Source organism: Dromiciops gliroides, chromosome 4 (genome assembly GCF_019393635.1).
Source record: "Dromiciops gliroides isolate mDroGli1 chromosome 4, mDroGli1.pri, whole genome shotgun sequence".
Taxonomy (NCBI): Eukaryota; Metazoa; Chordata; class Mammalia; order Microbiotheria; family Microbiotheriidae; genus Dromiciops; species Dromiciops gliroides.
In genome coordinates this window covers 245045965-245071884 of record NC_057864.1, presented here as the reverse complement: position 1 = coordinate 245071884, position 25920 = coordinate 245045965, and the positions used below count along the sequence as shown (strand labels likewise).

The window sequence follows — 25920 nt, the reverse complement described above, 5'->3', positions numbered from 1 at the left end:
CTGTGTTTCTAATGTTTGTTTTTCCCTGTGAAGGGTGTATATATCATCAAGGGTATTTTAGTCTGTCCAGCAAAGCAACTAGGATTCTAAGTTAAACTCAAAGCCGTAGGTCCCACCTTAGGCTTATGCCTGTTTAAGGAGTAACTGTTCTCTTTCACCATAAAAATAACAGAAAGCAAATAGGATTCTGCATTTATTAATAGATTTTATCTCAGAGGGGTTTACATTAACCAGACCTGCTGTCAGAAGTTGCCTGGACAAGCTTAATTCAGTGAGAACTACAATATCCACCTGGAGAACTGAATATGTTTTGGGGAAGAAGTGACACACAAATATACCAACAAAACATAGTCTTAGACCAAAGAGAACCTGTGAGATAATCAAACAAAAAGATATTGATTGGGACAGCTACGTGGCACAGTGGATAGAGCACTGGTCCTGGATTCAGGAGGACCTGAGTTCAAATCCGGCCTCAGACACTTAACACTTACTAGCTGTGTGACCCTGGGCAAGTCACTTAACCCCAACTGCCTCACCAAAAAAAAGAAAGAAAGAAAAGCAGAGGAATTAAAAAAGATATTGACTGTGACTATGTAAAATGCATAGTACAAGATCGACACAAAGCAACCAGGCACACCACTTGGCTCAGGATATTTGAACTTGGCTCATTATTTAGATATAAGAAAAATAACCCACACTGGAAAGCTCGTCTCCCATTACCTCTAATTTCCATAAATCACAAAATAGGGCTGAAAACACCATTAATTTTTACAAAGAAAAACCAGTATATTTTTGCCCTACCTCTTTAGGGTAGGCTGGTGGCACTACTTGTTTATCATAGAAGCAATGAATGACAGAATTGGAAGGTACTCCAAATACTATCTCCCACCTATCATATTGGCTAAGATGAAAGAAAAGGAAAATGATAAGTGCTGAAGGTAATGTGGGAAAATGAATAGAATAATACACTAGTAGTGGAGTAGTCCAATCATTCTGGAAAAGAATTTGGAACTATTCTCATCAAGTTCTTGTTTGTTTGTTTGTTTTTTGTAGGGCAATGAGGGTTAAGTGACTTGCCCAGGGTCACACAGCTAGTAAGTGTCAAGTGTCTGAGGCCGGATTTGAACTCAGGTACTCCTGAATCCAGGGCTGGTGCTTTACCACTGCACCATCTAGCTGCCCCCTTCATCAACTTCTAAAACTGTGCATACCCTTTGAGTCTATACCTCAAAGGGGCCAAAGATAAAAGAATCATATGTACAAAAATATTTATAGCCATTCTTTTTTTTTTTTTTTGGCAAGGCAATGAGGGTTAAGTGACTTGCTCAAGGTCACACAGCTAGTAATGTGTCAAGTGACTGAGGCCACATTTGAACTCAGGTCCTCCTGAACCCAGGGCCAGTGCTCTATCCATTGCGCCACCTAGCTGCCCCCTATAGCCATTCTTAATTGGAAACAGAGGGGATGCCCATTAATTAAGGAATGGTTGAACAAATTATAGCATATGAATGTAATAGAATATTATTGTGCTGTAAGAAATGATGATGGGGATGTTTCAGAAAAAACAGGGAGAAGTGAGTAGAACCAGGAAAACACTATACATAGAAATAGTATAATGAAAATCAACTATTAAAGACTTATTCTGATCAATATTATGATCTAAGACAATTTCAAAAGACCCATGATGAAAAATGTTATTCACCTCCAGAGAGAGGACTGATGTATTCTGAGTGCAAATTGAAGCATATTTTTTTTTACTTTATTGTGCTTGTTTTTTCTTCTTTTTTTTTTTATAAGTGATATACTGCTTGCCTTCTCATTGGGTGGGAGAGAGGCAAAAAGGAGGAAGAGAATTTGGAAATTTAAAAAAATCTTTAAATGAACGCCATAAATGAATGAATGAATAAATAAATAAATAAATATGTGGAGGGGGCAGGGGGAGCATATATAAAATCCCTAACCAAGAGACTCACATTATCTGTATATATTTTTGTGTGTGTACATCGCTATAATATAACTTGTTTGAAAACAATGGAAAATCTTGAATAAAACTTCAAGATCAGCCGTGCTGCAGATCTGTCAGATATGAAACTGGATCTCAAACACAATTAAATTGCCACTGTAAACTGTAAGCTTAATAATGGCAGGAACCATGTTTTATCTAGACTTTATATATTCCCCAAAGCCTAGCCTAGTATTCTTCACACAGAAGTTGTTTTATATGTCTGCTGAAATAAAATGGAAATCAAACAATGTCCAACCAACCCTGAACTATCACCAGCATCTAATTGCAGAGAAGAAATAAGCATGAGAATCTATCCTGGCAAAGCCATTACAAAGCAAAAAAGTATTGCTTCTAATCTGGTGGCTAAAATTCACTTCAAAAATTCGGGCTTTTGCTTTGGGACCTGGTACTATTGTTCAGAGTAATAGTGAGCCACACAGACCAACTGGAATAGTGAAGTCAACCTTACAGGGAACATCCACTGGATATTAACTAACTAGACTCTTCCTCAAGGACGTAATTCCTATTCCCAGCAATGTTTATCCCACCTATTAATAAGTTAAAAAACATTTAGAAAAACGTAACTATAAAGCTGTAGTAATTTATCAGACTGGCTTAGGAAGCTGCCTGGGAGAGAAACACTGGATAATGACTTAAAAGAAAGGGATAGGAGCAGCTAGATAGCACAGTGGTAAAGCACCGGCCCTGGATTCAGGAGTACCTGAGTCCAAATCCGGCCTCAGACACTTGACACTTACTAGCTGTGTGACCCTGGGCAAGTCACTCAACCCTCATTGCCCTGCAAAAAACAAAAAACAAAAGAATGGGATAGAGGGGGCAACAAGGAAGGGAAGTTAGGAGAGTGTTTTTCTAGAGAGTACCAGCACAGACTTTAAAAGACTTCTAAATTATTCTAAAGATTCCCAATTCTTGAAGAAAATTTTCTTCAAACCATAACTGCAGGACTCAATGCAGGGATGAAAATTTCTCTTGCATGAGACTGCTTTGTCCCAGGCTAATTATCTCTTAGAAAGGAGGAATCATTTAATAAGCACTCATTAAGTATTTACAGGCATACCTTAGAGATATTGCAGGTTTGGTCCCAGACCAAAACAATAAAGTGAATAGCGCAAAAAAGCAATTCGCATAAATGTTTTGGTTTCCCAGTACATATAAACGTTATGTTTAAATTATACTATAGTCTATTAAATGTGCAACAGTATTATGTCTTTAAAAATGTACATACCTTAATTTTAAAATAATTTATCGCTAAAACATGCCAACCATCATTTAAGGCTTCAACAAGATGTAATCTTTTTGCAGGTGGATGGTCTTGCCTTGATGTTCATGGCTGCTGACTAATCAGGGTGGTGGTTGCTCAATGTTGGGGTGGCTGTAGCAATTTCTTAAAATAAAACAACCATGAAGTTTGCTGTATTGATTGATTCTTCCTTTCACTTGAACACTTTGAGGCCAGTGTGTAGTTATTAACTGGCCTAATTTCAATTTTTGTGTCTAAGGGAATAGGGAGGTCTGAGGAGAGGGAGAGACAGGGGAAGAGCCAGTCCATGGAAAAGTCAGAACACACATAATTTATCAATGAAGTTCATCATTTCATATGGATGTGGTTTGTGGTGCCCCCAAGCAATTATGATAGTAACATCAAAGATCACTGACCACAGATCTCCATAACAGATATAATAATAATAATAAAATAATAATGAAAAGGTTTAAAATATCTCAAGAATGACTAAAATGTGACATCATGATGTGAGTAATGTTGTTGGAAAAAATGGTGCTGGTAGACTGGCTTGACTTGCCACAAACCTTCAATTTGTAAAAAACACAGTATCTGAAGTGCAATAAAGCGAAGTGCAATAAAACAAGGTATGCCTATACTATATAGGTAGGCACTGTATTTTTTGTACAAAGACAAAACCAAAAAACAAATGTCTCAACTCTGAAAGAAAGTAGTTTATCCAGGGAGACAACATGTATTCAAGTATATTAGAAAATAAATGCAAGGTAATTAATTAATTTTAGTAAGGAAGGGAAGGCCCTTGCTCAGGAAAGACTTCATATAGAGGGCGGTGATTGAGCTGAGTGTTGAAGGAAACTAGGGATTTTAAGAGAGAAGGAGGAAGCGCACTTCAAGCATGTGAACAGTCAGTGTAAAAGCATGGAGATGGAAGTGTGCCATGAGTCAAGAACAGCTCAGAAAAGCTAGTTTGGTTGGGCTGGAAACTATGGAAGGAGAGTAATGTATAATAAAATTGGAAAGGTAGGGTGAAAAGTGTGAGTGGTAGTACAGGGAACTGAAAAAAGCAGTGAATGTGACCTGAAAGACCCGAGTATGCATCCACTTATCACTTGCGTGATCTTGGTCAAATCACTGAATTCTTCTGAGCTTGTTTCCTCCTCCTTAAAATGAGAGTGTCGGTGATTATATAAAACTGGCCATAGGTGATGCACATACAGTTTCCAAAACAAGACCTGAAAACTACTAAATACTACATGAAAGATTGCTCCAAATCAGTAATAAAAGAAATGCAATCTAAACAATTCTGTGTTTTCACTTCACACTCAGCAAACCAGTAAAAATGACCCAGGATGGAAACAGTGTGGAAAGTATTCGTGGAAAGATAAGACATAATAATGCTCCACTTGTGGAGCTGTGAATTGGTCCAATCGTTCTGGAAAATAATTCAGAATTATGCAAATAAATAACTTTGTCTATGCCCTTTGACCCAGCAATTACTTTCACTACTAGGTTTATACCCCAAGAAGGTAAATGATAAAAAGAAAGGTCTCATAGAGTACAATTTATAGCAGTACTTTTTTGTAGCAGCAAAGAACTGGAAACAAAGTAGATGCTCACCAATTGGGGAACAGCTAAAACAAGTTGTATTGAATGTATGTAATGGAATACTGCTGTGCAGTAAGAAGTGATAAACACAAAGAAGAGTGGGAAGATTTGTGCCAATGGAGACAAAGCAAAATAATCTGAACCAGGAAAACAATATACACGACGACTGGGCAAGGTTATAATGACCAACATTGGGCCCCACAAAAAGACATGAACATCTATCTCCCTTTTCAAAATGTCTGACCAGAGGTGAGGACTAAGAATTGTGGAACAATTTGTCTGATATCTTGGTAAGTTTTGTTGAACTGTTTTTTCCTCTTGTTTTTTTCTTTGTTCCTAGTTTTTGTTTAAAAGGATGGCACTCTGGAAGTGGGAGGAAAAATGGGGAAATGTACATGATATAAAAACAAAGACAAATATAATTTTTTAAACAAAAAGAGAGGAATTTAGACTGAATGACATTCAAGGTCCCTTCCAGCTCTAAATTTATGTTTTTAAGCCCCCAAGTTTAAACATATCCTTTTCCCCATACCTAGAAAGGAAGTGATTTTGGTTTGGAGACCATAACTGCCACCTTCTCTAACTTGGTTGGATCATACATTTAGCCTCTTTAACTGGTCATGTCAGCTGTGCAGTTCCTCTTCTCTCAGAGAGCTAAATTCATCTCTTAGAAATGCTACTGGGAGGCAGGCCCAGGAGGCGTTTCAAAGGCAGTTTCCTCACCATAAGAAGCAGCTCCTTAACATTCCCTGAGTGTTTAACAGCCTTTAGTAAATACACTTTTACCCCCTCTTCATGAGACCTGTCCCGGGCCACTAGAAAATATTCATGTACAAGTTGTCAACAATTTTGCAACATTTCTGTTAGAAAGTCATTAGATCCTAATATCCTATGTCACAATCTCTAAATTCTTTCTCCTCCTTTAACACTCCTATCTCCTCTCAACCACACAGTCCTTGCCTCACAAACCCTGAGAATGTGGGATGGGCAGAACTCATGTCTTAGGGGAAGGGTTTATTCTTTCATTAGAATAGGGTAAATACATTCATGTGGCAGGTGGGGGATGAAACAGCCTTCTTGTACATCCCCTTTCTAAGTATGCTTCCCACAAACTCCCCCCACCCCCACCCCCCAATCTGACATATGGTCCAGCAATAGGACACAGCTGCTCCAAGATTCTAGGTCTTTCCTCTCTCTCTCCCCAGGACTCAGAGAACATATACTAATGCTTCTCAAATTCCCAGGGAGTGAGACAGTCATTACTGCAACAGAGATGAAGGGATCCAAAGATTTTGAAATAGCATGTCATTTCTATGAGTTGTGTGTGCCTCCTTCAGCCTCGTGCCGATGGAGCCTGGAGTCCTAACAGTTAACTGTTAATGGATTAGACCTGCACCACTATGTAACGAAACTCCAAAACGAAGGGGGTGGGGTGGGGTGTGTGAAGAGAAGGGGAGGGGAGAATAGGGAATGAGGGAAACACTCAGAGAAGGAAGGGGGTACAATCTTTTAGCAGAACCACTCCCTGCCTGCTCCAGAAGTCAGTACGCTGAGACACCTCACAGACTTCAGCTAACCTAGTACAAAACCCAACTGTGCTAGAGCCAAACACATTCTGATTTAAGGTCAGCCTTACCTCATCCCACTCTGAGGCAAAGGAAGGAGACTTTTCCAGCCGCTTCTTCCCAATGCTACAGTTGGACAAGGACTCGCTCCTACTCCCCATTGTGGTATCTTCTGTTGGTGAGCAGGTCAGGAGATCAGAGTCTGACTTGGACAAACTGCGGCTGAGTTTAAGTTCGGCTTTTGGTCTGCTAGTGGGAGGGGCCCAGCTCCTGGTCCCACTCCAGTCTCCTGCTTCTTCGGCACCACCAGGGTGCTGAGATATCTCATGCATCAAAGTTTCAGGGTCCGATTGGCTGGGGTTGGTAGGCAGGCCAGCTGAATAACCCAGTTTCTTATTTTGGTCAGGAAGGCTGGGCCGGGTAGATCCAGGAGTGTGCAAAGCAGCATCCTCCAGCTGCATAGCAGCTTCGTGACTTGTGCCCTGCCTGGACGACCCTTCGGAAGCACCCTGGCTCACAGTGGAAAGAAGCTGGAAAGGGTCCTCACTGATTTCACACACTGGAGAAGAGCCGTGTAGAAGACCTGAAAACTGCTCTGGGACCTGCCCGTCTAGTCCCTCTGCAGAGTCCTGGCTCCGGCTGCTGCTGCTCCTCCCCTGGTCTAGAGTAGATGGAGAAAGAGAAATAAAAAATTAAATTCAGCAAGAGACAACAAAGTCACAAGTTTCCAAGTAAGAGGGGGGCAGGGAAACAGGATGGAGGATTAAAAGCAGAAAGAGCAAGGAAAAGGGAGAACCAGAGAGAGAAGAACAGTTCTGTATTGTTCTCAATGCTCAATTTGTACCCAAAGTCACTGCATTTATGAAATTCCAAACACTGGCCTGATTTATGCAGTCTGGCAGCTTTCCTTGTTGTTTTATTTCTGTGAACATTAACAATCAGACCTTGCTATATAAGGTCCGAAGAGGTGTTAACAATATCCAACAGAGAAAACACAAGTGAAAGTATTTGAACATGGGAGAGGGAGAGTGAAAGTGAGAGAGTGCTACCGGAGTGTGGAAGCAGGGGAGGGAAAGGGGGAAAGAGAAAGGAAGAGGGGAAAGAAAAAAGAGAGGGAAAGGGGGAGAAAGAGGGAGAAGGGTAAGGAAAGGGGAAGAGGAGTGGAGGAGGGAGGGAGAGAGGGGAGAGAGAGGGAAGAGAGAGAGGGAAGAGAGAGAGGGGAGAGAGAGAGAGAGAGAGAGAAAACGAACACAAACACAAGACAGTGCAGGAGTTCTTGCTAGGACTGACTAGCAAGACTGACTCCTGGAACATCTGATACATTTCCATAACGCCAAAGTGTTATTTAGAGTCACCCTCCCTTCCTTTGGCAAGGAAAGACAGGGAAAACTTGGAGGCCATGATACACAACCTGCAACTTCTGGAATGCTTCAACCTAAATGTGCAAAACAAAACAGCAGAGAAATAACTGTTTCCTTCCCCAGGGGACTGTGAACTCCACGCCTCATCCTTCCTCAGCAAGCACAGACGTAAGAATGTGAACATTTCACTCCCTTCAAATCCTTCCAGTTGCTCCTATTTGTTTAGGTTTAACCTTAGCTGATACCACTGAAAACAAAATGATCTAATCTGTCAATGCCAGGACACATTTGCCATCCTCTGAAGACCTCCTGCATGCCCAGAAACAGGACACTATTAGTTCATGAAACCAGCTACTACTGTATACACATCCAGGATATCAAATACCACTGTCTTAGAGTAACATGAATAATTGACTCCGACTGACAACTGGCACCCATTGGCAATACAACCACCACATTTACCTTGGTCACCCAAGGACCGCCTCACCTTAGCATGAGCTTAAGTTGTATCAAAGATTTTAACTCATTAAGAACAAAGTATATCGGGCAAGAAGGCAGTTCCTAAAATGGCTATCAGTAACATAACTGAGCTACATTTGAAAGTAGTTCTTTAATGCTCATAATTTTTTAAATTTACCTAAGTCTTTAATTTCTTAGAAATAAAAAGTGTGGGGCAGCTAGGTGGCACAGTGGATAAAGCACCAGCCCTGGATTCAGGAGGACCTGAGTTCAAATCTGGCCCTAGACACTTGACACTTACTAGTGTGACCCTGGGAAAGTCACTTAACCCTCATTGCCCTGCCAAAAAAAAAAGTGAGTCTATAGGGTAAACATCAACTAGTCTGGAGAACTTATATATAAAATTAAATTATTTTAGAGCTGGAAAAGACTTTGTTGTTGTTGTTATCATGTCTGATTCTTAGTGACCCCATGGACCTTCCTATCCTCCATGATCTCTCAAAGTCCGCCCAAGTTCATGTTCATTATTTCCATGACACTATCTATCCAATTTACCCTCTGCCATTTTCTTTTCCTTCTGCCTTTAATCTTTCCCAGCATCAGGGTCTTTTCCAATGAGTCCTGTTTTCTCATTATATAGACAAAGTATTTAAGCTTCAGCTTCAGCATTTGACCTTCCAGTGAACAGCCTGAATGAATTTCTTTAAGCACTGACTCATTTGATCTCCTTGCTGTCCAAGGGATTCTCAAAAGTCTTCTCCAGCCCCACACTTCAAATGTGTCAATTCTGTAGTTTATTCCTTATAGTCCAACTCTCACAGCCATACATTGCTACTGGAAACACCATAGCTTTGACTATAGGTACCTTGTCAGCAAGGTGGTGTTTCAGATTTTTTTAGAATATTGTCCAGATTTGCCATAACTTTTCTTCCAAGGAGCAAGCATCTTTTAATTTCATGGCTATATAATTGCTGTGATCTTTGAGACCAAGAATATAAAAATTTAACACTGCTTCCATTTCTTCTCTATTTGCCAGGAAGTGATAGGACTAGTTGCCAAGATCTTCTTTTTCTTTTCTTTTCTTTTTTCTTTTCTTTTCTTTTCTTTTTTTTTGGTGTTAAACTTCAAGCCAGTTTTTATATGTTCCTCTTTCACCCTCATCAAGAAGCTTCTGAATTAATCTTCACTTTCTGCCATTAGAGTGCTATCATCTACCTATCATAGATTATTGATATTTCTCCTAGTCACCTTAATTCCAGCCATTGATTCATTCAGCCTGGCACTTCACATGATGTAATCTGTACATAAGTTAAACAAATAAGGTGATAATATGTAGCCTTGTCATACTCCTTTTCCAATCTTTAACCAATCAGTTGTACCATGCTTGGTTCCAAGTGTTGCTTCTTGCCCTGCACACAAATTCCTCAGGAGACAAGTAAGTTGATCTGGTACTCCCATCTCTTTGAGGACTTGCCACATTTTATTGTGATCCATTTGGTGAAAGGCTTTAGTGTAGTCAATGTCACAGAAATAGATGGTGTTCTGGGACTCAGTTGCTTTCTCCATAGTCCAACAAATATTGGCAATTTGGCCTCAAGTTTTGCCTCTTCAAAAATCATGCTGCTCTTCTGGTAATTCTTCATTCTCATACTGCAGAAGTTTAGCTTGCAGATTCTTTTTTTTTTTTTTCAGGGTAATGGGGGTTAAGTGACTTGCCCAAGGTCACACAGCTAGTAAGTGTCAAGTGTCTGAGGCCGGATTTGAACTTAGGAACTCCTGAATCCAGGGCCGGTGCTTTATCCACTGCACCACCTAACCACCCCCTTTAGCTTGCAAATTCTTAAGCATAACTTTGCTAGCATGTGAAGTGAGTGCAACTGTTTGGTAATTTGAACATTCCTTGGTATTGCCTCTTTTTAAGATAGGAATATAAACTGACCTTTTTCAGTCCAGTGGCCACTGTTGTGTTTTCCAAATTTGCTGGCATATTGAATGCAGCACTTTAACAACATCACCTTTAAGGGTTTTAAATAGCTCAACTAGAATTCCATCACCTCCACTAACCTTTGTTTAACAATGCTTCATTCTCTAGGATGTCTGGGTCTAGATCAGCAACCACACCAACATGATTATTGGTGATCCTTCTTGCATAGTTCTTGTGTATTTCTGCCACCTCTTCTTAATCTCTCCTTCTTCTGTTAAATCCTTACTATTTTTGTATTTAATCATACCCATTTTTGCATGAAATGTTCCCTTGATAGCTCTAATTTTCTTAAAGAGATCTTTTGTGTTTCCCATTCAGTTGTTTTCTTCTATTTCTTTGCATTGGTCAATTAAGAAAACCATCTCTCTCTCCTAGCTATTCTCTGGAATTATACATTCAGTTGGGCATCTCTTTCCCTATCCCTTTCCCTTTCCTTCTTTCCTCAGCTATTTGTAAAGCCTCATTAGACAGCCATTTTGCTTTCTTGCTCTTCTTTTACCTTGGAATATTTTTTGTTGCTGTCACCTGCACAATGTTTCAAATCTCTGTCCATAGTTCTTTAGGCATTTTATCTACCAGACCCAATCCCTTAAACCTATTTATCACTTCTACTTTTTATTCAAAAGGAATGTTATTTAAGTCATACCTATACAATTTTAGGTCATACCTATACAATAGTTTATTTCTTCAATTTAAGTCTGTATTTTGCAAAATAACCTGAGCCACAGTCAGTTGCATGCCTTGTTTTAACTGACTGTATACAGCTTCTCTATCTTCGACTGTGAAATATATAATCAATCTGATGTTGATGTTGACCAACTGGTAATATCTATGTGTAGAGTCACCTTTTGGGCTGTTGAAAATGAGTGTTTGTGGGGCAGCTAGGTGGTGCAGTGGATAGAGCACTGGCCCTGGAGTCAGGAGTACCTGAATTCAAATCTGGCCTCAGACACTTAACATTTACTAGCTGTGTGACCCTGGGCAAGTCACTTAACCCCAATTGCCTCACAAAAAAAAAAAAAAGAAAAGAAAAGAAAATGAGTGTTTGTTATGACCAGTAAGTTCTTTTGGCAAAACTCTATTAGTCTCTGCCCTGCTGCATTTTGTACTCAAAGATCAAAATTGCCTTTTATTACAATCTTTTGATTCCCTACTTTAGCATTCCAATCCCCCATGATGAATGTGACATCTTTTTTTTTTAAGTGTTATTTCTAGAAGATGTTGCAGATTTTCATAAAACTGATCCATTTGGGCCTCTTAAGCATTAGTGGTTAGACTGTAAGCTTGTTATTACTGTATTGTTGAATGGTCTGTCTTGGACTCAAACAGATATCATTCAATCATTTTTGAGATTATACCCCAATACTGCTTTTCTCATCCTTTTACTGACTATGAAGGATACTCCATTTCTTCTAAGGGATTCTTGCCCACAGTGGTGTGTATAATAATCACCTGAATTAAATTCACTCATTCCCATCCACTTAAGGTCACTGACACCCAAGATGTTGATGTTTAAATTTTCCATCTCATATTTGACCACATCCAGCTTACTTTGTTTCACAGATCTTACATTCCAGGTTCCTATGCAATATTGATCTTTATAGCATTCAACTTTCCTCCTGTCACCAGACACACCCTCATCTGAGATTGCTTTCAGCTTTAGCCCCATTAGTGCTGGAGCTACTGGTAATTATCCCCTGCTCTTCCCCAGTAACATGTTGGACACCTTGGGGGGGGCACTCATCTTCCAGTGTCTTTTTTTTTTTTAATTTTAATTTAATTTTATTTTGCGGGGCAATGAGGGTTAAGTGACTTGCCCAGGGTCACACCATATATTTTTTTTTTAAATCATTTTAGGGGGTGGCTAGGTGGTGCAGTGGATAAAGCACCGGCCTTGGATTCAGGAGTACCTGAGTTCAAATCCAGCCTCAGACACTTGACTTACTAGCTGTGTGACCCTGGGCAAGTCACTTAACCCCCATTGCCCAGCAAAAAAACCCAAAACAAACAAACAAAAATCATTTTAATGCCATCCAGGGAGTTTTCTTGGCAAACATACTATAGCGGTTTGTCATTTCTTTCTCCAATGGATCACCTTTTGTTAGAACTCTCCACTGTGACCAGATCGTCTTGGGAAATCCTGAACAACACAGCTCATAAATTCACTAAGCTACACAAGCCCACCCAAGGCAGTGATCTAGGAGGGGACAAAGAGAGTTATTGGGGTGGGGTGGGGGGGCCAGTTATGTGGCGCAGTGGATAAATCACCCACCCTGGATTCAAGAGGACCTGAGTTCAAACCCAGCCTCATGTGAGTGAGATTTTCCCCACCCCTTAGTTATAAGTGATTTAATAATTGCAATAATCAGTATATTAATTAAAATTGTGATTTAATATTTTTGGATATTTTACTTTATTAGTAGCTTAAGTCAGTAATATAGATTAGGTAAAATAAATATTAGTAAGGCTATCCACATAGTATATTGAAGTTGTTCTTCAAATACAAGCTGTCAGCTTAGCTAGGAGTCAAATCCACAACTTAAAGGGTCAACTATCAAGAATAGTAACTCCAAGGGGCAGCTAGGTGGTGCAGTGGATAGAGCACCGGCCCTGGAGTCAGGAGGACCTGAGTTCAAATCTGGCCTCAGACACTTAACGCTTACTAGCTGTGTGACCCTGGGCAAGTCACTTAACCCCAATTGCCTCACTAAAAAAAAAAAACAAAAAGAAAAAGAAAAAAAAAAGAATAGTAACTCCTGAGCTAGATAGACCAATCAAGACTGATCATCCACTATGATCCACCTACTTCAATTGTGGAAGCCCCCACTTTGCTTATGTTCAGTGGCTTTATTTCTTTAAATATGTACTAATATGCATTACTTTGAGTTTGAGTATGTTTGTCTGACTAAGATTCCACATTGTGATACCCTTAAGCCTATTGTTGTGTGTCTAAAATTAGTATTGTATAAATACTTTACAGCCCTGTCAGGGTATAAGAGCAGCCGAGTGACACTACTCAAGGTCTTTCAGGTCCTACCCCTGACTGGCTTTATTGTGAGATAGGCCCTCTCTCAATAAACCTATTTTCTACGGCTTGGAGACTTTGCTGTTTCTTTTCCTTCCTCAGACTTAGAAATTTTCACAACACTCAGACACTTGATACTTACTAGCTGTGTGACCTTAGGCAAGCCACTTAACCCTCATTGCCCTGTGTGTGTGAATTATTGGAAAGGACTTTAGTGACAATCTAATCAAACGTCTTCATTTCAGAGAAAAGGAAATTAAGGCCCAGAATGTGTAATTTGACTTAGAACAGAGAATAGATAGAACACTGTACCATGGACTTAGTAGGCCTAAATTATAATGCCAGCTCTGATACTTCCAACTGTGTGACCACAGACAAGTAATTTAACTTCTCTGGGCCTCGGATGTCTTATCTGTAAAATAAGAAAGCTGGTCCTCTTCAGCTCTAAAATCTTATCACTATATCATAGTAATTAGAATTCAGGGCCCTTGAAACCGAATACTTCCTGGGGAACTGAAGGCAACTGGAGTTGGTCACCTAAGTGTCCAAGTTGAATTTGGAGTTACTCGGTTTCCACCACGCCATAATATCATACCCACAATGCAAATTGGCTCTATGGTTATCATTTCTTTAATTCCAACTCTCATCATCACTATGCCACCCAAAGAACCCAACCTCAACTTTCCACTTTACCTCTTTAGTCCCACAAATGAGGAACTGATGAGAAAGATTACAAAATAAGTAGCATCTCTTATAAAAACAGAATCCCAATGCATAGGAACAAGGGCTGACACCTGATGTTAGACCACCTACAAGCTGCAGTTTTCCTAGGTGAACCTTTATTAAAAAAAATTTTTTTAAAATGGCAGAGACTACTTTGAATAGAAATTAATGAAGAGTAATGGAAAACTTGAACTAGTATCCTTGAAATCTGAACAAGGAAACAGTCCAGTTAATGCTCACACTCCCAAGAAAAGTAATTCTGTATTCTGTGGATCACTAAACTTTGCTGCTACACAGCCAGCAAAGAGGGTAGGTCATTTAGCTCCACTTATGTTCTACTCATTCAAAGGGACCCAGAAGCATGTATTCTGGCTTTCTCTTCATTAAATACTTGTACCTTTCCAGACTGTCTACAGTACCATCTCACAGACTATGCACAAAAAGTCAGATACCAAGTATTAAGCAAGAAAAATCATGGAATTATAAGAAGACCTCTACATAAATCTGGATAATATATCTCTGGAGATTAAAAAGAAAAATTTGCTACGCTATAAAATGTCAACCCCTAAAAGCTGTTAGTTCACAATAAAGAACTGCCATATCTCTAACAATTTATAGGGTTCCACAAAGCCCTGAATAAAACCAGGTCAGACTTTCAAGTTAATTTGCAGAATGATGCATGGGCTCATGAAAGTCATGAAAGGGGGCAGCTAGGTGGTGCTGTGGATAAAACACTGGCCCTAGATTCAGGAGGACCTGAGTTCAAATTTGGCCTCAGTTACTTGACACTTACTAGCTGTGTGGCCCTAGGCAAATCACTTAATCCTCATTGCCCCCCCCCAAAAAAAAAGTCAGGAAATAGGCAGGCCTAAGTAACTTAAGGTTGGTCAAAAGAGTTAAATGCTGAAAACTACCTGTGTTTCCATATTTCATAGGAGCTTCCTATCCCTTACAGAGAAGCGGAAGTTATATGTCACTGCAGCTGGGTGGCATAGTGGATAGAATTATAGACTTGAGGCTAGGAAGACCTGAATTCAAATCTAGCCTCAGATTCTAATTATCTCTCTGACCCTGGACAAGTCACTTAACCTATATCTGGCTCAGTGTTTTTACCTATGAAATGAGAATAATAGCAACTACCACCCAGGATTATTGTGAGGATAATATTTGTAAAGTGCCTTGCAAGCCTTAAAGTTTTATCAAAATGCCAGCTTATAGTTATTATTGCACTATCAATTCAATGCTAGTCAGCAGTAAAAAGCCTTCTGGTGACAGGAGAACAGGCTCTCTTTTCTCTTTATCACCTTCTAGTTCTTAACTTCCTCTTCCGTGTTTCTACAACTGAAGAAGCTCATTAGCCTTTCAGGTGGTGTGCAGCAAAGCAGCTGGCAAGAATCATGCCCTCTAGGTGGACACAGAATTCTGCCACAGGGCTAGTTTGGATGCTTACTATATTCACTAACAAGGATGGCTCTGTCCCACAGCCACCCATTCATGCCTTCTCATAAATGAAGAAAGAGAAACAGATGCCAAGATCTCAAAACTACATAGATGCAAAGAAGGAAGTGGGCAGGGTGGGAAAATAGACAATTTGTATGGAAGATAGGAATTGTGATGAGAGGAAGAATTTCTGTGGGTCATAAGACTGTTCTAAAAGTCATAATCCACAGATACTTTTTATGGAGTATAGGAATGTATGTATAGGAGAAGGAAAGGACTCTTGCTTTATGCCTTTATAAATATAAAATTGAAGAAGATGCTCCCTTTAAAAAAGATCCAAATAAATCTTTAAAAGTTCTCAAGAAGATTTGACATAGTCTTACTATAAAGCAGTAATCATCAAAACTATTTGGTACTGGCTGAAAAAAAAAACCAGAAAAATTGATCAGATAGAGGTAATCAACTATAGTAATAGCCTGACGTTCAATGAATCTGAGGTAAGGGATTCTTATTAAACAAAAACTGTTAAGAAAACTAAAATTATGTTTGAAACAGCATATACAATCAATTCAGCTATAATGCTTGTTTTGAAAACATGAATTTGTTCCACTGTGATTGAAAAGTTAGGGAAAAATTTGAGCATAACATGAATTTTGCATTTGCTTATATGTGATTTGGAACATGAAAAATACTAGGTGAATGCAGAAAACTGTACCCAGCTGAACTGAGCTGCATGGGAATATGCCAAGTACACACATGCACATGCCTCAAACACCTGGTAGCTACCTCAGTCACTGTGTGTTGTCCTACAGCATGCTGTGAGTTTTGGTTTCTTTCACATTTTTTAACATCCCAAATATGTCTGAGCATTCTAGTCTAAAAACACAAAGTCGTATATTGAGGAGAAGCTTGAAATATTTGAGCATTTTGGAAGAAACAAGAGAACATGTGACAATTTCCAGATCAACAGGCATAAAAAGATTCAAACAGCAGACCATCAGAGACAATGCTGAAAATAAACATGATAGGGGCAGCTAGGTGGTGCAGTGGATAGAGCACTGGCCCTGGAGTCAAGAGTACCTGAGTTCAAATCTGGCCTCAGACACTTAACACTTACTAGCTGTGTGACCCTGGGCAAGTCACTTAACCCCAATTGCCTCACTAAAAAAGAAAAGAAAATAAACGTGATGGCCAGAAGTGTTCTTTCTGCCCCTATTCTCATTTATCCCATAAGTACTGTGTTTTTTATTAGGCAATTTTGCATAGCATGGTGATTTTTAGGAAAGCATAGGCTGTGCTATAGCAGAAGTGACTGAATAAGCTCCAATTACATATATGAACTAAATATAAAAGACAACATCATTTAAAAAAATAACTGGAAAGAGAATGTAAGGCGGTACCTTGCAAATGCAGAAATAGAGGAAGAATTCTTTATTAAATAAGGGACAGAGGTAAGCATAGAAGATAAGATGGACAATTTCAACTACATAAAGTATAAAAGCTTTTACATGAACAAAATCAATGCAACTAGAATTAGAAGAAAAACAGTTAACTGGGGAAACCTGTGCCACAAATACATCTGATAAAGGTGTGATATCCAAGATATACAGAGAAATTATAGAAATACATAAAACCAAGGGCAGTGGTCTCACTTGAAAAGCTACCAAAGTATTAAACAGTCAGTTTTCAAAAGAAATGAAAACCGTCAACAACCAATAATGCAACAAAAAATACTCCAAATCACTAATAAGAAAAAAGGCAAATTTCAATAACTTTGGCTTTACCTCACTGTCATCAGATTAAAAATATGAAAATGGTGAATGCTGGCACAGTTAAGGGAAGACAGGCACATTAATGTATTGTTGGATGGAGTAGTAAAATGATCCATCCATAACAGAAAACAGTTTGTTATTATACCCCACCAAAACACAGCTGTTATCAGTGAAACCAGTACTAGGTATAACCAAAAGGAAGTTGGTGACAGAAAGGAAAGCTACCCCCCCCCACACACACGCATACATATGTAATATTTATAGTAGCAATTTTTGTAATAGCAAAATGGAAACAAAGTGGGTATGCATCAAATGAGGAATAATTCAACAACTTGTAGCATATGAATTTAGCATAGGGAAAGGGACCCGCCCTAAGATTTCACTGACATAGGGAGCTCCTTGCTGAGAAGAATTCTATCAACCAGGCCAATACTTTCTAGGCAGCTCATAGCTCCTGGGGCAGAGGTTCTTAATCTGGCTTCCATGGACTCCAAGGGGTCCAAAGATACACATCAGCGGGTCCAAAATCTTGGATGGGAAAAAAATGACATCTTTATCTAAATATAGTTTATTTCCTTTCTAATCCTAATTGTACAGATGAAGAAACTGAAGTCCAGCAAAGTTAAATAATTTGTACAAAATCACCCAGGTAATAACCACAAGAAGCAGAATTTGAATCTAAACCCTTTTATCTAATTGTCAGCAATCTTTCCTATGTTTGTACCAGGATGCCTGGTGGGCAAGTGGCAATAAAATATGAAGGGCAGTGGTAATAAAAAGTGACACTGAGTTTTTAAAAATGCTATCAACAAAACATTAAACAAATAAAAAAGAATGTGACGTTCCCATTTTCCATTTTTAAAAGCGGAGGAGGGGTACAGAGAGAATGACCAGGTTCAAGTACCAGGTCTTCTGGAAAAGTGACTTTGTCTTCCTGGACTTTAGTTTCTTCCTCATAAAAGAAGTTATTGAAGTCAGTTATCAAATGTCTCTTTTAGCTCCAACATTCTGTAAAATGAATCGGCCTGTAAGGCATGAAAAGTATTGTTTCCCTAGTACTCGATCACTCTGCCTTCTGCCTTTATCCCAACAGGGATAAAACAGGCTTAGAGGAACATGAAGGGCTTACGATGTCTACCTAGCACCTAAGTAACTGGTAAGAAAGAGAACAACAGGTGATAAGAAGAAAGGGGGGCAGGAAGAGCTAGTTGGGTGAAGCATTGGCACAGAACAGATTTTTTTTTTTTTTGGTTTGGTTTTTTTTTTTTTGCGGGGCAATGGGGGTTAAGTGACTTGCCCAGAGTCACACAGCTAGTAAGTGTCAAGTGTCTGAGGCTGGATTTGAACTCCGGTACTCCTGAATCCAGGGCCAGCGCTTTAACCACTGCGCCATCTAGCTGCCCCCAACAGAACAGATTTTGAGAGCGGTCATAACGAAAAGTTGTGTATGACATAAACATCAATCTCCACAACTACCCCTTGTTTTCACTCTGCAGGAGCATGCAGAGTCTCAGTATATTACATCTCAGGCAGATCTCTTAGCTTAGACTGAGAGTTCTTAATCCTTTATATGTCACAGACTGATTTGGCTGTCTGATGAAGCTTAATATGACAGTAGTTTGTTGCTTAAATTCATAATAGAAGGAAATATTAAATTAAATATTAAATTTCAATTAGAAGTCAATGAAACGGGGCAGCTAGGTGGCTCAGTAGATAGAGCACTGACTCTGAAGTCAGGAGGACCCGAGTTCAAGTCCAGCCTCAGACACTTAACACTACCTGTGTGACCCTGGGCAAGTCACTTAACCCCAATTGCCTCAAACCAAAAAAAAAAAAAAAAGTCAATGAAACTAGAGATGTAATTTTTTCTCCCATTCAAGTTCACAGATCTTCTCCTTAAAAATTATCTTATAACTCTTAGGGCTCCATGAACTTCTGCCTCAGATCTGGGGCAGGTAGATGGCACAGGAGAGTACTGAGCCTGGATTCAGGAAAACTGATTTTCCTGAGTTCAAATCTGTCCTTAGACACTTACTAGCTGTGTGACCCCGAGCAAGTCACTTAACCCTGTTTGCTTCAGTTTCCTTATGATATGGGGAAACCGATAGGAGAAAGCACGTGGGTCCTTAGGATTCCTCTGTAAAGAATTACACTCTCGCACAAGACCTAATCAGGAATAAGAGAACAGGTTTATTGGGGTACAAGAGAAACCGGCCGGGAGGAAGGTTTTGCCAGAACAAAACGCTTTCCCCCCCAACTGACTTGTGGGGTGCCATTTTATAGGGTTTAGATGGGGGGTGGGTAAGAGTCTCTTATTGGGTGAGGGGCTGGTGGTCTTCCCGCGTTGCGCTGTGGTAGGAAGAATCCCTCGTGAGAGATCTGGTGGTGGGTGTCAACTTTGTCCTGATGGGTCTAAGCAGTCTGCTGATGGGCGGTTCCAGGTGGTCTTCTCCTGGATTACCTCATCCAAATGCTTAGGAGGACTGGAATGTGGGGTGATGGTCCTGGAGCATGCTCAGTTCAATCTGTGCCGCTTATCTCCGTTAGGTGGGTGTGTGTGTCCTTGATTGTGTTCAAGGAGAGGCCTACTTGATTTCAAGGGAAAACCCCTGAGGTTTCAAGGAAAAGGTTCCTTAAACCCCCCAGAGAATTGTTGGGGTGACCGGGGCCCATAATCCTCCCATGACACTTATCTGTAAAATGACCTGGAGAAGGAAATGGCAAACCACTCCAGTATCTTTGCCAAGAACCCAAATGGGTTGGACACAACTGAAAACAATTCAACAGCAACCTTAGATCTACCAGAATCATAACTGTTATCTACCCAAGGAAGATTACTTACTGTACACAAAGATGCTTTAGGAAAGGGGCAAATTGTTGACAACTGAGTTTTCCTTATTCCCCTCTCATAAAATGGCAAATAGACTATGCTCTTTCTGAATATTTGGCTACTCTGGTGAAAGGAAAATTTCAACTTATTGATGATTCCTATTGCCTGATGTCTTACTTTGTTCCATTTGCTCAGTTTTCTTTTGGTCTCTGAGCTACTGAGCCAAGGAGCCAGTCTTACCTGCATTTGAATCACTACAGCATTTCACTGGAGTCTAAAGGACTTTAAAGTAACAACATCCAACATTTACACATTTTCAGTCATTTCAGCTAGCTTCACTTGAGACTAGAAAATGCAGCTCATATAAAGAAAACAACCCCCAGACTCAGGAGAAAGAAGAGGGACTCAATTTCCTGGTAGATTTCCTCACTTCCTCTAATCAATTAGAGGCTTCAAATTCACCAGTTAAGGATGTACCAGAAATAACAAAGGGAATATAGTTTCTAGGCACTGTCTTTTAGAAAGTCATCACACTTTCCTTACAGTCTGCCTACTGATATCAAATCTCCCCTCTGTTATGAGAAAAGCACTTTGTAAATGTTAAATTGTTAAATAAATATGAGTTATCATCATTCATGACAGTAACACTCTAGCAGTGTGATCCTGGGTACACAACTACATCTGTAAAATGGAGTTACAAAAGCACTTGCTTCCCAGGGATGCTGTGAGGATCAAAAGAGATAATATTTGAAAAGTACTTAACACAATGTCTGGTACTCAGTAGGCACTTAAGTGCTGGTTCCAGCTCTTGCTGTAATCAGGGTTTGGACCACCTGTGTTCCTAAAGTGTCTGGTGCTTAGGTGCACATTCTGGACAGCTTAGAATAATGAACATGCAACTCAAAAGACCCTGTCATGACAGACTGTTATTTTATAAAAAAGTATTTTTTTATGATTGTAAATTTTGTGCAATCCAAGAGAAATTCAGGGTGCCGGGAGAAAACAAAAATAAATAACCGAGCCCCTGCCCTCTAGGTGCCTAGAGTGTGTAGTGAGAGAAAAGAAATAATTTGGAGGTATAATTCATAGAACTCAGCAACTAATTAGAAGCAGAGAAATGGTAAGGACACATGACAGAGAGAGAAAGTTGAATGTAAAGGACAAATAAACATCATTTGGAGGTTTTGTACTTTGGTCTCTGGGAGAACAGTTGACATCATTAACAAAATAGGTAAGTCAAGAGGAAAAGTTGGTTTGGGAGGAAATAATATGAATTCTGTTTGGGACATGCTGGATTTGAGGTGATGACAGGAGATTCAGATGGATTTATCTAGTAAACAATTGGAAATAGGAGCTCTGGAGAGAGGTGAAGCTCAGGGTAGGGTTTTGGGGTTCATCTGTACAGAGGTGATAACTGGAACTATGAAAGAAGATGAATGTATGGGGGGAGGGAAGGAGGAAGGAAGAAGGAAGGAAGGAAGTTAGTGTGGTTGGGATAAAGCTTACAATGAGGAGGAGGAAGAAGAAGAAGAAGAAGATGATGATGATGATGATGACAACAGCTCTTATTTATGTAGCATTTCATAGTTTGCAAAATGATCTCCTTTGACTATCACAAGTCTATAAAGCAAGTACTTCAATTATTATCATCCCCATTAAAAAAATGAGAAATCTAAGGGTCAAAAAGGTTAAACAAATGGTCTGGTCACACAGCTACTAAATAGATACACAATCTGAATCCAGATCTTCCCAATTCCAAGTTTGGCACACTATCTGCTATGCTGCCCTGCCTCTTGCAGGAAAAAAAAAAAAGAGAAGAAGAGGCAGAAGGAATGATCAGAAAAGTAAGAAGAGAACCAGGAAAAAGATGCAGCACAGAAATAAACAAAGGAAAGAAAGAGTATGATAAAGAGAGGGGTAGTCAACAGTGAGAAAATGCAGCAGAAATGTCAATAAGAACAATGGCTTGGAAGAGAAAAGACCACTAGATTTGATAATTAGAAAATCACTTGTGATCTTTGAAAGAACAATTCCATTGCAAGGGATTGAGGAGTGTGTTAGTCAGAGAATAGTTAGGCAGTCCAACTCTTAAATTTACTTCCCTGCCAAACCACGTACTATATGACCAAGGACAAAATATTTAACACAAAGCCTCAATTTCTTCACCTGTAAAATAGACAATACCTGCCCTGTCAACCACATAAAACCATTGTGAGGATTAAATAATATGACATTTTTAAAAAACCAAAACATTTTGAAAGCCATTAACCATGAAGTGTTACATAGATGTTTGGGGGGGCAGTAGTTCAAGAAATTAAGAGGATCAAAAGAAGGTGTTTTGTGATTTTGTTTTATTTTTTGTTTGTTTGTTTTTAAGGATGGGTAAACCTAAATATGTTTATAGTTGGGACAGAAGGAACCAGCAGAAAGGAACAAACTAAAGATTAACGAAAAGGATAACTTTTATATTTTCCCTTAAGCTTCATTACCACTTCAAGCATTTTATTCTGAAACTCCTCTTCTTAATCTATGTAGCTAATAAAAGAAGGAGGCACAAATAAGAGTAGAAGTGAAAACTAATTTATAAATTTCCTTCTCAGACTGACATCTCTCATCACTTCACCTTCAAGATGCAACTGGCACTAGCAGCCCAACAAAAAGTATGACTGTAAAGAACTGAACAGAGCTTCTATGTAAAAATATAAAGACTTAAAAGAAAAGGGACCCAGAAATGGGGTTTTCCTTTGACCACTAAGGGATTGTGCATAGGCTCCACAGCCACTGGAACAGCAAGGTGGCACAGTGCATAGAGTGCCAGGCCTGAAGTCAGGAAGACTGATCTTCTTGAGTTCAAATCTGGCCTCAGATACTTAATAGCTGTGTGAACTTGGACAAGCCCCTTAACCCTCTTTGCCTCAGGGTCTCGTCTGTAAAATGAGAAGGAAATGGTAAACCACTCTGATATCTTTGCCAAGGAAACCCCAATGGGGTCATGAAGAGTTGGACATGACTGAACAAAATGACTTCATTTAAGTTGACTCCTTTTAGGGGTTAAAACTACAACTTCTGTAGGGATCTCAGCTTGGGTACTGGAGAAACCAAAGCGAAATAAGACCAAGTCTACTCTAAATGACTAAGCACCTCTTAATCAACTAGGGTCACATAACAATGGAGATGCAAGCATTTATTAAACATCCATATTATTCACTTACTTACATTATCACACCCGGTCATACCCTTCACATCACAGTGACTCTGAATTCCTGTTCATCCAAACCCCATTCCCTACCTCCCACCATGTGATTCCTCATTTGCATCCCCCTCAAAGTTTCAGCCTAATTCCACCCAGCCCTTCCACTGTGCCCTCTGCAATGCCTGTTCCATAGGCAACGTGTTTCCTTCATCTGAAATCTTTTCTTCTGCCACTCCTCCCATCTACTAACACTTACTAAAACTCAGCTCCTCACTGCTGACTTAGCCTCCCTGGCCACACTCTCCATTACTACCTGAACCTACATTCAATCTCCTCTGCTCACTTCTGGAGGTGGGGAATATATGTTACATAAGCTCAACTGGACCCTCAGCTATCAGGCAATCCTTCAATACCTCCCATGTCAATTCACTATCCCATTCTCCACAGCAACTCTTTCAAACATTTTCATCCTTCCTCAAACCTTGTATGGCGGCTCCTTTTTCCCTCCCATCCTCTCAGCTAAGGATCTTGCCTCATATTCTAGCTGTACCCCCTCATATTCTACAGGAAAAAAAAAATAAGACCATTTGCCAAGAACTTCCTTTTTCCCCTCTTCTTCATCTTCTATCACTCAGGCTCCTCCCATATCTTCCAACAGATTGCCCCTCTGTCATCCTCACTCTTTCACTTATTTTCACTTTTTCTCTCTACTCACTCATTTTCAATTGCCAACAAATATCCCCATGTATCTCCCACCCTGAAAAAAACCCACTCACTTGATCCTTCCATCCCTGCTTACTATTGTCCTATATCTCTTCTGCCCTTTGTAGCTAAATTCCTCGAAAATGTCATCTATAATAGGTGCCTCAGCTTTCTCTTCTCCCACTCTCTTTTTAATTACAATCTGGCACTTTATCATTCCACTGAAACTGCTATCTCCAAAGTTACTAATTACCTTTTAATTGTCAATTCCAGCAGCCTTTTCTCTATCTTCATTCTCTTAGACCTCTCAGCAGTCTTTGATACTACTGATCGATCACTCCTGCTTGACATTCTCCTCTCTCTAGTTTTTCAGCAGGGCAGCTGGGTGGCGCAGTGGATAGAGCACCAGCCTTGGGAGTTAGGAGGACCTGAGTTCAAATCCAGCCTCAGACACGTGACACTCACTAGCTGTGTGACCCTGGGAAAGTCATTAATCCCAATTGCCTCACCAAAAAAAAATTTTTTTTTTAAATTCTAGTTTTTCTGCATAGGATTCTCTCCTGGTTTTCCTCCCACCTATCTGACCACTTTCCCTGTCTCCTGTGCTGGATCCTTTTCCAGATCACGCTATCTAGGAATAAGTATCCCTAATGGTCCTGTCTCAGCCCTCTTCTTTTCTCCTTCTATACTACTTCGCTTTGTGACCTCATCAGCTTCCACAGATTTAATTACCAATTCTATGCTGGTGATTCTCAGATCTACCTATCTTGCCCTAAACTTTCTGCTGACCTCTGATCTTGCATCTCCAAGAGCCTTTCAGACATTTCCAACTGGATATCCAGTAAATATCCTGAATTCCATATTTTCAAAATGGAACTTTATCTTTCCCCTAAACCATCCCCCTCTCCTACCTTCCCTGTTACTGTAGAGGGTAATACCCTCCTGCAAGTCTCTCAGACTCACAACACAGGAGTCATCCTGGATGCCTCACTACCTCTTACCCCACCCATATGTCCAATCTGTTGCCAAGGTCTGTCAATTTCACCTTTACAGCATCTCCTGAATACATCCCTTTCTCTCCTCTGACACAGCCACCACTCTGGTGTAGGTCCTCATCACTTCACACCCTGATTATTGCAATAGCCTGCTGGTGGGTCTGTCTATCTCAAGTCTCTCCTCACTCCAATCTATCCTCCATTTAGCTACTAAAATGATTTTCCTTAAAATGCAAGTCCCATCATATCAACCCTACCTACCTCCAAACTCAATAACCCCCAGTGGCTTCCTATCACCTCCAGCATCAAATATAAAATGTTCTGTTTGCTATTTAAAGCTCTTCATAACCTAGCCCCATCCTACCTTTCCAGTCTCCTTATGCCTTACGCACTAAGATGTACTCTTCAATCCAGTGACACGAGACTCCCAGCTATTCTACAAACAAGACACTCCATCTCTTGGCTCCAGCATTCTCTGGCTGTCCCCATGTCTGGAATGTTCTCCCTCTTCCAGTGTGACCACTGACCTCTCTAGCTTCCTTTAATTCCCAACTCAAATCCTAGCTTCTACAGGAAGTCCTCCTTGACTTTTCTTAATTGCAATGTCTTCCCTCTATTAACTATCTCCTATTTATCTTGTACATAGCTTTCTTTCTTTCTTTCTTTTTTTTTGGCGAGGCAATTGGGGTTAAGTGACTTGCTCGGGGTCACACAGCTAGTAAGTGTTAGGTGTCTGAGGCCGGATTTGAACTCAGGTCCTCCTGACTCCAGGGTCAGTGCTCTATCCACTGCACCACCTAGCTGCCCCCATAGCTTACTTTCTATATATTTGTTTGCATGTTGTCTCTCTCATTAGACTGTAAGTTCCTTAGGGGGAAGGCCTGTCTTTTGCCTCTTTTTGTATCCATTGCACTTAGCACCGTGCCTGGCACAGAGTAGGCCCTTAATAAATATTGATTGATTGAAGTCCTGCACTAAGCACTTGGAAAATAGGCAAACT

At 40.0% G+C, this 25920-nt stretch overlaps 1 protein-coding gene across 5 annotated transcripts in view; it reads right to left on the bottom strand.

Moving 5' to 3' along the window:
- Nucleotides 1–25920, bottom strand: part of ANKS1A (ankyrin repeat and sterile alpha motif domain containing 1A) — a 233981-nt gene that overhangs the window by 91450 nt on the left and 116611 nt on the right. For all 5 annotated transcript variants that reach the window (XR_006356327.1, XM_044002069.1, XM_044002068.1 and 2 more), the window contains one exon: nt 6508–7097. Coding sequence is in view for 4 of the 5 variants with exons in the window: in XM_044002069.1 (XP_043858004.1) it covers nt 6508–7097 (590 nt within the window). In the remaining variant the exon portion in view is untranslated. The remainder of the gene's footprint in view (nt 1–6507; nt 7098–25920) is intronic.